Source organism: Diabrotica virgifera, chromosome 3 (genome assembly GCF_917563875.1).
Source record: "Diabrotica virgifera virgifera chromosome 3, PGI_DIABVI_V3a".
In the NCBI taxonomy this organism is placed as follows: Eukaryota; Metazoa; Arthropoda; class Insecta; order Coleoptera; family Chrysomelidae; genus Diabrotica; species Diabrotica virgifera.
Window position 1 is genome coordinate 201,161,180 of NC_065445.1, and position 12,331 is coordinate 201,173,510.

General features: G+C 34.7%; 1 protein-coding gene across 2 annotated transcripts in view; it reads left to right on the forward strand.

Moving 5' to 3' along the window:
• LOC126882301 (histone-lysine N-methyltransferase SETD1) overlaps positions 1 to 12,331 on the forward strand; it is a 167,903-nt gene that overhangs the window by 27,326 nt on the left and 128,246 nt on the right. For both annotated transcript variants that reach the window (XM_050647167.1, XM_050647168.1), the window contains exons 6-7: positions 3,235 to 3,591; positions 6,013 to 6,210. In XM_050647167.1, coding sequence (XP_050503124.1) covers positions 3,235 to 3,591; positions 6,013 to 6,210 — 555 coding nt within the window. The remainder of the gene's footprint in view (positions 1 to 3,234; positions 3,592 to 6,012; positions 6,211 to 12,331) is intronic.

Below are 12,331 nucleotides of genomic sequence, written 5' to 3' on the forward strand. Positions count from 1 at the left end.
GGTATATTAGTATTTATTAAAAGACGAAAAACGAATCTTAATTACTTTTATAAAGTTTTAGTTTATTTTTATGTCCTTGTTCATGATTCTTTCTATTTCGGATGGAAATCTAGTCAAAGCATCATCAATTCCGGTCCTCAATGTATTTAGGTCCGGTCCTCTACGTACTTTTGGATTTGCAAAGATTGGTAAAATGCAAAAATATTGAAAAAATATGCAAATTAATCTATAATTTCTAGTTGAAGGTAGACTGGTACGGAATCACTTTGAACTGAAAAATGAGTTCTTAGAAGTGATAAGGAAAATGATATATCTTCAAAATCTTTGAAACCATGTTCAAATTCCGTCAGCAAGTTACAAAGTTTTTCTTCATAGATTTTAAACTTATTTTTCTGATACATTGTTTTTAATGATTTTAATGAGGGAAATAATTGAACTAATTTTTTTCTTCTTTATATGAACAATGAATAGTTTGTATTTCATTTTAAAAGTTTCATTTTGCGTTCAAAACGTAAATTTAGCAAATGTGTTGCAGTTTTTCATTTCTATAAATAAAGCAATTTCCTCACTTAATTCATAGCATCTTCTAAGAACCTTTTCTAAACTCAACTACCGAATATGATTGTGTTATAAGACATCACTATGATCTATTTCTAACTTTTCCAAAAATGCTATATGAATGCACGATGATTTATTCCTTTTGAACAAATAAAATGAACAATGAAGAAGTAGTTTTCAATCCTAATAGTATATTATTAATATTGAAAATATTAAAAATATTACTAAAAGATTTTTAAATTGAAAACTTATTGGTACACTTTCCTGGTGACACCTCTAAGACTTCTACAATTTGCAAGTCAAATGGATGCTGCAGTGAAGACGAGAGGGAAGGAATTCTACACTATGCAATTCACATCCCCCGTCTGCAGCTGGTAAAGTTCCAACGGAAAAATGCACCTAGTTACTCTACGGAGTAATACGACTATAAAATAAAAATGTATACCATTTTTATTCAGTTGCAATGCGAAGGCAAAACAATCTTACTTTTCAATTAGAATACGGAGTGCAGTCCAGTCCCTTGAATCGCGATTTTCAGCTCTTATTGGAGCCTCATCGGAAAGAACGTAGGCACTGTTCTCCATATTTTAACTGATTCGCATCGAGAGGTTTTCATCGAGAGGTTTTCCCACCCATTGCAACCGAAGTGATGATAGTAGGTGGCTAGCGCCATCTGGCATTGCAAGACGAAATAGTTTTCAATCCTAAAGAACAGTGCCTACGTTCTTTCCGATGAGGCTCCAATAAGAGCTGAAAATCGCGATTCAAGGGACTGGACTGCACTCCGTATTCTAATTGAAAAGTAAGATTGTTTTGCCTTCGCATTGCAACTGAATAAAAATGGTATACATTTTTATTTTATAGTCGTATTACTCCGTAGAGTAACTAGGTGCATTTTTCCGTTGGAACTTTACCAGCTGCAGACGGGGGATGTGAATTGCATAGTGTAGAATTCCTTCCCTCTCGTCTTCACTGCAGCATCCATTTGACTTGCAAATTGTAGAAGTCTTGGAGGTGTCACCAGGAAAGTGTACCAATAAGTTTTCAATTTAAAAATCTTTTAGTAATATTTTTAATATTTTCAATATTAATAATTTACTATTAGGATTGAAAACTACTTCGTCTTTCAATGCCAGATGGCGCTAGCCACCTACTATCATCACTTCGGTTGCAATGGGTGGGAAAACCTCTCGATGCGAATCAGTTAAAATATGGAGAACAGTGCCTACGTTCTTTCCGATGAGGCTCCAATAAGAGCTGAAAATCGCGATTCAAGGGACTGGACTGCACTCCGTATTCTAATTGAAAAGTAAGATTGTTTTGCCTTCGCATTGCAACTGAATAAAAATGGTATACATTTTTATTTTAAAATTAACAATATTTGTTGTAATTGAAATAACGTTGTCTACTTTCAAAACATTTTTGCGCGATACCTGCTGATGGATTATGCAGTGAAAAAATAATAAATAATGTTCTGGAAATTGTTTATGAATGTAATCTTTAAGTTTTCTCAAAATTACAATGTTAGTCCCTCTTAATTTTAGTGCTCCGTCAGTTGTTGTTACACTTACTAGTTGGTTACGGTTTAATTTAAAATTTTTATAAACAGTTCCTGACTACTTCAAACATGTCGTTTCCATTTGTTGAAATTTCATGGATTTTATTGAGGGAGCCGACAAAACTCTGTGTCGGGAACCCAAATAATTGCCCGTGGTATGTTGAAAATTTGCGGAAAAATGACCAGCTGAAGTGTTAATTATTAGCTGCATTCATCATTCTCTCTGCCTTATCCCTATGCGGGGTCGGCTTCCCTAATTGCATTTCTACACACAATTCTATCTTGGGTCATATCAATGTTAATCCCCTTTACCAACGTGTCCTGCCTTATCGTCTCCCCCCAGGTCTTCTTTGGTCTTCCTCTCCTACTCCTTCCAGGAATATGCACTTCAGCTATTCTTCGTATTGGGTGATTAACGTCTCGACGTTCAACATGACCAAACCATCTTAACCTATGCTCTCTCATTTTGGCATCAATTTGTGCCACACCTAGACTTCCCCTTATACTCATTTCTCATTTTATCCTTCTTTGTCACTCCACTCATCCATCTAAGCATTCTCATTTCCGCCACATGCATTCGTTGTTCTTCTCTCTTTATCACTGCCCAACATTCAGTTCCGTACATCATTATGGCTGTTCATTATGGCTGTTTTATAGAATTTTCCCTTCAGCTTCATTGGAATTTTTCTGTCACACAACACACCACTCGCTTCTTTCCACTTCATCCATCCAGCCCTAATTCTAATTCATGCATCTCCATCTATTTCTCCATTACTCTGTAATACCGATCCTAGGTACTTAAAACTATTGCTTTTCACAATCATTTCACCATCCAAAGATACTATTTTATTTGTAGTAACTCCATCTTTAAATGAACATTCCAAATACTCTGTTTTTTTCCTACTAAGTTTTAAACCTTTTTCCTCCAGAGCTTGTCTCCACTGTTCCAGTTTTTGTTCTAAGTCTCTTTCTTAATTATTAGCTTCATTATCTATATTTAATTATTAATATTAGCAAGAATTAAAAAAAATCCACGGGCCGCAAAAAAATGTCTGAAGGGCCGCACTTTGCCCACCCCTGCTCTAAACTAACAATAAAAATGTCAATACTTTTTTTAGAATGAACACGAAGAAAACAAGCCTCTTGATCTCGACACCCGGATAGCCCTTTTACTGAAGGAAAAGGGCTCTGGGGGTATGGCACCTCCATTTTTGAACTTCGGTCCTGACTCCGATGACGAATCAAAACCTACGGAAAAGTTGTTAAAACAAGTTCCTCTCAGCACGTCACTGAACAGCGATGATGATGATGATAGGTCAAGTATATCGTTGAGCGATATGGCGATCAATCCACAAGCACCAGACCTGGATTTTGTCTATCCCAAAAAGGACGAAAACGCTCCCTTATCAGAACCCCCTTCTCCCTTCCTATCAATGGAAATTTATTTGAACTGCCATCAGTTGGCTCTAGAGCAGGTAAGTTTTACAAATATGCATGCATGAGAGTTGACTTTTTAGTTTTGCATATAGCCGTAAAGACAAAAATATATAGACTAAGTACTTTATCGCTTTCCAAAATATGTCCCACCCAAGATCGATACCCTTTTGTATACGTTCAAACCAATTGGTAAAACAGTTATTCCAGTCTGCAGTTGACACCTGCAAAATCGCTGTTTTAAAGGCATCGATGGCTTCTTGTGGCGACTACAATCGCTGCCCACGCATTAAATTCTTGATCTTTGGGAACGTAAAGAAGTCGTTGGGACTTGAGTAGGGGCTATACAGTGGATGGTTTAACATTTCGATGTTTTGAAGCTCCAAAACTTTATTGTATTTTGCGCAGTGCGAGTACCTACTTGCATGGTCCTCATGTAGGACGATTCGCCGTTGTGTGTTGCTTTGTCTGAGTTTCGCGATAACCCACTAAAAATACTATAAACGTTTTTTCAACTTCCTTTGTTGAATCGTGCCAATTTTTTTCGATACCAATTGACACGAACCGCTTTTTGCTCTTCTGTGAGCAAATGAGGGATCCAACGGAATACCAACTTCGTAACAACCAGTTCTTCATGTAGGATCTTTTGAAATGTCCGAAGATGTCTCTATCTCCCGGTATATTACACGGCGGCCATCCTTAATTAGCTGACTAACCGCATCAATGTTTTGATGTGTTACTGCTGTTTTGGTGGACCTGGATTCGTCGTTGGAGCTGGAGCGACCACGTTGAAATTCTCAATACCAGTGGGAAATACTTGACTGATGTGATGCTTCATTCCCAAATATAGAACCATTTCAGCGAGACATTGCTGTTGAGATAATCCTCTCTGAAAATTGTAAAAAATTATTGCTTGAAAATGTTCTCTCTTTCTTAATTAAGACTTAATTTTTTCAGTTGGTGGTGTTTTCTTCTTTGATTCGTACCTCCAGAATTTAGACGGAAATACCGGTACGATGCGTGATACAGAGATAATTCCATGTACTATTTCCAATATTTTATAAAATTATGTGAATAGTTGCGAAAGTGCAACAGTTTCTTTTCCTTTGTTTTTTATTAAACTTTTCTAATGTATTTTTAAATAAATTAATAATTAACTACATATTGAAAGTGTCACACAGTTTGTTTCATAAATTTTTTTCTCGATATTTTATTTTTTTAAGTTTTCAATTTTTGGTGTAAACACAAAATGTATGTCTCGTATGATACACCAGTGGTGTCCTAAGAAGACGATGTCATAGTCTACTTGAAAAATCTCATGAACCTAACACAATCATTTCGTGATGTCAGTCTACGAACGAAACGATGGAATCCGACATTACTGAAAACATCAGAGTGCAGATCGGATCCTGTCGCACAACTCAGTATGAAATTAAAATAGTCGAATGTTTTTAGGAGAAAAAGTTTTTTTCCTAAGGAACCAACCAAACTTGCAGAATTTGACAATAGACGACGCTTACATAGAAGTAGTAAAACAGCTCACATACCTATACTACAATCACAATAAAGATGCGCTAGAAATAAACAAACCAGGACACGTTGAATGTTATGAGTATCAGTCCCAAATCATGATTTACAATGTATATACATTGTAAATCATGATTCGGGAGTGCTCCTCGTAACATTCAACGTGTTTTGGTTTGTTTATTTCTAGTGCATCTTTATTGTGATTTTATTATAGGTGTACAGATAACTGAGGATGGCAGCGAGGAGCAGGAAATACGGAAACGGATAATACTGGCTAACAAAACATACTTCTCTCTGTCGCAGGTGTTTGGATCCAAAGACATCCATAGGGAAATAAAGTTTAAAATATATAAAACCATCATACGACCAATAGCAACATATGGCGTAGGAACATGGACCATGACTGAAAAGACAAAAAATCTTAATAATACTTTTAAAAGAAAGATATTAAGGAGGGGAAAGATATATTGGGACCCATTTGCGACAATGGTATATATGGAGAATAAGGTTCAACCACAATATTACAAAGAACCATCCATAACAAATTATGAAAAAATACAAAGATTGCGCTGGGCAGGTCCCCTTATAAGAATGGATAAGACAGAACACCTAGTAGAACGCTTAGCGGAACTATGGTGGGACGTCAGCCGGTAGGGAGACCAAGCAAGAGGTGGATAGACGAAGTGAGAAACGGTGTCATAGAGATATCGAGGTGGACAACTGGATCAGAGCAGCCAAGGACAGAGATACTTGGAGGTATATGCTGCGGGAGGCCAGGGCATGACTTGGGCTGTAGCACCACAGGAGAAAGAGAATTTTTTTAGGATTCATTCTTTTTTTTTTTCGGTTATACATATTTCAAGGTTTATAAGGTTTTGCACCAACTCTAGCAATATTTAAAAAAAAAAGATAAAAAATACTTATATGTATTTTAGGCTGTCGTGGCGAAACAACGAGAAGCATTAGAGACAACTGCTTTATTGAAAAAGGTACACATAGAAATGAATAAAATAGGAAGTGATATATCTTCAAGTGAAGACGAACTGTTGACAGGTGAAAGCATTCAAAATAACTACAGTCCCATTGACAAGTCAGATTTTAGGAGTGAATTAGGAATGAATAAAATGGAAAAGGTAGGTGATGTTGTTTAATATTAGAGTGTGGGTGAAATCATATTTATTTAAATTTTTTGCTTGTTTATGTCAATAATTAGGTTTTCCACATTCTTTAATAGCTTTCTTTAGAGAAAGCTATTAGAGAATCTGTAATAAAAACAAGAGGGACCATTATTAATAGTAGTGTACAAATACTAGCGTATGCGGATGACATCGATATAATAGCTAGAATAAAGGCGGACCTGATTCAATCGTTCAAGGCATTGGAAGCAGAATCTGAAAGAATGGAGCTACACGTTAACACTAATAGAACTAAGTAGATATATGAAGGTCACAAATAATAATCAAGTAGCAAAACCCGAAGATCTAATGATTGGAACATATACTTTCGAAGGATTAAGAGAGTTCGTATATCTGGCTCGCAAATCAACCAAAGTAATACAGTAATTGCAGAAATTAACAATCGTATATATCTAGCAAACTTTTAACATCAAACATAATCACAAAAAGAACAAAAATATTATAAAGAGGAAAAAATTCCTCTCATTGGCTGTATACCATAATAAAAAATTACTAAGGAAGTAAAAAACTTCTCTTGTAGGTAGATGGTATATAAATTTATTAAATTTTTTCTAAAAAAGATCCAAGTTGGATTAAAGTGGGTATATCACTAGTACAAAACAAACGTTTTCGGACTAATCAGTCCATCATCAGGTTGAAGCCTAAAATAAGTAAACCACTGTATAAAAAGGCAAAGTTGAAATTGTGACTGTTAAAAAGTTCGGAAAAAATTAAAACATGTGGTGACTTACTTCAGATCCAAAGTAGTTGGAACTAGCTACATAGGTAGGTGGAATGACCTTACCATTATAAAAATTAAACCATTTCGGCTACAACAATGTCGACAATAAGTCGATGTTAAAAGAATACCATTAGACTATAATGGAGTCTTCATCTTGGCTTCAAACTGACAGACTGAAGTGTGACATTGAAAGAATACTGACAAGACCTTCTAGATAGGGACTTTCTAGAAGGTCTTGTCAATATTCTTTCAATGTCATATTTCAGTCTGTCAGTTTGAAGCCAAGATGAAGACTCCATTATAGTCTAATTGTATTCTTTTAACATCGACTTATTAAATCCACGAGGAAAATAAACTTCCTGTAGCTGGCTGTATACCATAAATCACAAACATACCAGGTTTTTTGTAAAAGGTATATTTTAAAATACCTTAAATAAGGGTCTAAAGCCAAAAATTGCATGCCTGAGCCACCAAAATGTATTGGGTAAAAATCCTTTAAATGTAAACGATTATGTTGTTTTACATATTTATATAAAATTCAAGTGATGTTAAAGATATGCCTGGATGTTACCCAGGGCAACACAGGACTCTTCCCACGTGGTTTGATTTTTTTTTTTGGAGAAAACCTCACATATTGGATTTCAATGGCCAACTGACAGTATTTCAGTCAGATTTCAATGACCAACTGTCAGTTGGCCATTGAAATTCAATATGTGAGGTTTTTTCCACAAAAAATCCAACCACGTGGGAAGAGTCCTGTGTTGCCCTGGGTAACATCCAGGCATATCTTTAACATCACTTGAATTTTATATAAATATGTAAAACAACATAATCGTTTACATTTAAAGGGTTTTTACCCAATACATTTTGGTGGCTCAGGCATTCAATTTTTGGCTTTTAGAACACTGATGATGGATTTCTTAAACCGAAACTGTTTTGTATTATTGTGACCCTTATTTAGGGTATTTTAAAATATACCTTTTCCAAAAAACCTAGTATTTTTATCGACTTATTGTCGACATTGTTGTAGCCGAAATTGCTTAATTTTTATAATGGTAAGGTCATTCGACCTACCTATGTAGCTAGTTCCAACTACTTTGGATCTGAAGTAAGTAACCACATGTTTTAATTTTTTCCTAACTTTTTAACAGTCAAAATTTCAACTTTGCCTTTTTATACAGTGGTTTACTTATTTTAGATTTCAACCTGATGATGACTTAGCTTCCATTCGTCGTGGTAGTCAGACGTGCGTAGGAAAGAAGCTTGTTTTTTAAAACCGGTGTCTATAAATTAGATATTTAAATAAATATTTTGTGAACTTTAAAAGTAAATTAATTACACCAAATAAAAAAGCGAAACGGAATAAAAACATTAAAAAGTTATGAGTGCAGTTAGCGGGGGCGACGCCCCCGATAAAAATGTTTTAGAAACCCAAATGGATACAGAACATGCAACATCTTCAAAGGAGGAGCTATTATGATTCCAAAATCTTGTTCCAGTTACACAGATAAGTACCACAAAACTTGTTAATAATAAACCCATTATCGATAATGACTTTGCTAATGTACACACTTCAATAACAAATAACATTAACAAAGAAGTAGGAACAAAAAGGGAGGAATTTCTTTACCGACAAAACGACCTAGGACCTTTTTACGCGTATTTAGAAAATAATTCACCCGATTTTAAAGGCAGATTAAACGCGTTAAGGATAGGTGACATTATTATCACAAATTTTAAAGAAATTGATGAAAAAATTGTAAGCATTGACGCAGTAGGAAGAAATAAAATACGTATAAAATTTAAAGATTATAAATCGGCTAACTATATCATATCTAAAAAAAATGAAGCAATATTTATAAAAAATAATCTAGACATATACATTCCTAAGTTTCTTTTAGTTAGACAGGGCGTAATAAAAGATATTTCCACAGAATTTTCAGTAGAGTATGTTAAAAACAGAATAAAAATGTACGATTTACACTGTAAATTTGAAGTCCTTCAAGTCACAAGATTAAATCGAAGACAAGTAGATGAAAACGGTACTCAATACATTCCAACAAAAACATGCGTAGTTAGTTTTAAGTCACAAGTGCTACCAAAATATATAACAATCAACAAGGTACTAAAGGAAGTCGAACCATACAAACAAAAGGTGCTATTATGCTTTAATTGTCTTCGATTTGGACATACAGGTGGGCAGTGTAAGAGCAAGGCTAGGTGCGATAAATGTCAAGAATCCCACAACTCAAAAGATTGTAAAAAGACCGATCTCACTCCAAAATGTTTTAACTGTTCGGGGGATCATTTTACTACAAATTTAAGCGCGTGTCAAGAATTTCAGCGTCAAAAACTTATTAAAGACGCTATGTCTTCCAATAATATTAGTTATCAAGACGCAAACAAACAGTTCCCCAGAAACTCCTATGCAAAAGTAACATCCATAAATACGGAACAAACTACAAACCTCTCCTGCCTCAAAACTTTCCCTCCATTAAATCCCAATAATTATACACCCACCCAATTCCCATCAAATCCAATTAACAAAATGTCAACTAATAATATATTCTACAATAATAATTCAAATAATACAAATTCTCGAACATTCAAAAGACAGAGACCAAATAGTCCAGATCCAACATTAATTTTGCATAATGAAATTATATCTTCCCCTAGATCTCAATTACCTACGGGAGGAATATTAGACAGCATTAACTATAAGGGAAATATTAATAATAATCCAGTTGCATCTCCTTCAGACTTGAGCATGATAAATTCAATATTAGAATTAGATATAGAAATTGTCTCAAAAGTTTTAGTAACAAAAAGTATAAACATAAATAAGGAAGAACTCGAAAACTTAGTCAAATTAACTATAAATGGAAACACGTCATCACATTCTCAGACCTCAACCATGCAATAAATATCCTTCAATGGAACTGCCGTTCGGCAGTTTCTAATAAAAATAACTTAGAATATCTACTAGATAGGGGCAACTACTCCGTTGCACTTCTATCGGAAACATGGTTTAAAGCAGAAAAATACTATAATTTTAAAGGCTTCAACAATATTCGCTGTGACCGGGACGACGGGTACGGCGGCTCTGCCATTTTATTAAAATCAGACTTAATATACCAAGAAGTCTCAATTCCAACTACAATCAACTTTGAGCATACTTGTATCTCGGTAAATTTTCCATATATACATAAAAAAATTTACTTTGTTTCAGTATACCTTAAACCGAGAACTAGAATATCATTACAACAGTGGATTAACTTTTTGGAACAAATTCCAAAACCATTCATAATTGGGGGCGACTTTAACGCACATAGTTTGGCATGGAACGATGGATATGACGATATCTATGGCAAGATTCTTTTGGAAGCTATCGAACAATGCAACCTAGTAATTATAAACGACGGATCACCTTCATTAGCAAACAATAAGAAGTCAGCTGTAGACTTGACCCTCTGTACACAGGATCTGACACAACTAATTACGTGGTGTACTTTAGAAGAACCTTATGGCTCTAATCACTTACCAATACACATACAATTTGGAAGGAATATCCCACCTGCGCAAATTAAACAGACAAAACATAATATATGGAGACTCAAGGCTGCTAATTGGGATGTATACACCGCTACCCTTGAGGCAACAGAACCAAAATCATCACTAATGGGCATTATCGACAATATTAACAAAGCTGCCGACAAAGCAATTCCGTTACGAAAATCAAACGCACAAAATAGAAATCATTGCTCAAAGGACTGGTGGAACGAAACCTGTAACATAGCTGCTAAAGCAAGAAAACAAGCTTTCTTAACCTACACACAGGCTCCAAATCTTAATAATCTAACAGAATATAAAAGACTTGATGCAGTAGCTAAAAAAACTTTTAAAGAAACTAAGAAAAAAAGTTGGATAAATTACTGCCAAAATCTAAATCAAAATACACCAATTAAAGAAGTGTGGAACAAAGTAAACCGATATAAAAACCGAAAACAAGCGAATAAACCCCTAATGGACCCCAAAGAAGACTGGATAAGCGAATTCCACACAAAAATCTCACCTCCATGGGTCGAAAACAACATTACTCAACAAATAGCTACTGTAAATAGGAACACTTCTTTCCTACAATCGTTATTTCAATTATGGGAACTCGATCATTGCATTAAATCAACAAATAATAAATCTCCCGGGGCGGATAACATTTCATATAATATGTTGCATAAAATGCCCTTAGACCATAAGAAAGCCCTGTTGGAATTGTTCAATTCGATTTGGATAAATAGGATTCCTTTTCCACCGATGTGGAAAGAATACATCATAGTACCTATCAAAAAACCTGGAAAACAGAATGGAAATGCAGATTCATATAGACCCATAGCTTTATCATCGTGTATATTTAAAACCATGGAAAGAATGATAAAGAACAGGCTTGAATATTGGCTAGAAAATGAAAAAATATTACCTGACTCACAATATGCTTTTAGAAAGGGAAGATCTTCCTTGGAACCCCTAACGATACTAGTAAATGACATCTATCTAGGATTCACACACAAATACAGCACTTTGGCCACATTTTTGGATATAACTTCAGCATATGATAATGTTCAAATAAATATACTAGAAGAGAAGCTCATCAATATTGGTCTACCAACCTCCTTTGCCAACTTCATAAAATCAGCTTACTCTAATCGATCAGTTTCCTTAAAGATAAATCAAGAAATTTCGGAATCAAGAATATGTAGATCTGGATTACCACAAGGTAGTATCCTGAGCCCAATCCTCTACAGCCTGTACACAATGGATATAGAAAATGTTATATCACAAAAGTCTAAAATCATTCAATACGCTGATGATGTTGTTATTTACACCAGTAGCAAATCAGAGGACAAATGTATAGAAAATATCAACACTGAATTTATAAAAATCCAAAAATACCTAGACAACATGGGACTTTCCATATCCGAGTCCAAAACCAATATATGTATTTTCTCTAGAAACAGAAATAACTATCAAAGACAACTAACAATAGGAAAATATAAACTCTGTATTAGTAACTCTGTAAAATATCTTGGTCTGCATCTAGATAGAAAACTATTATGGAAGGACTGTATCCACCAAATTATCAAAAAAACAAGTAATTCTATAAATATCCTAAGAGCGTTTTGTAGAGCAAAGTGGGGAGCAGACCCAAATACGGCTTTACTATTCTACAAAACAATGGTACGATCAATAATGGATTATGGAAGTCAACTCTATGGAACAGCAGCAGATACACATCTAAATAAAATCGAGATACAACAAAATAAATGCTTAAGAGTTTGCCTG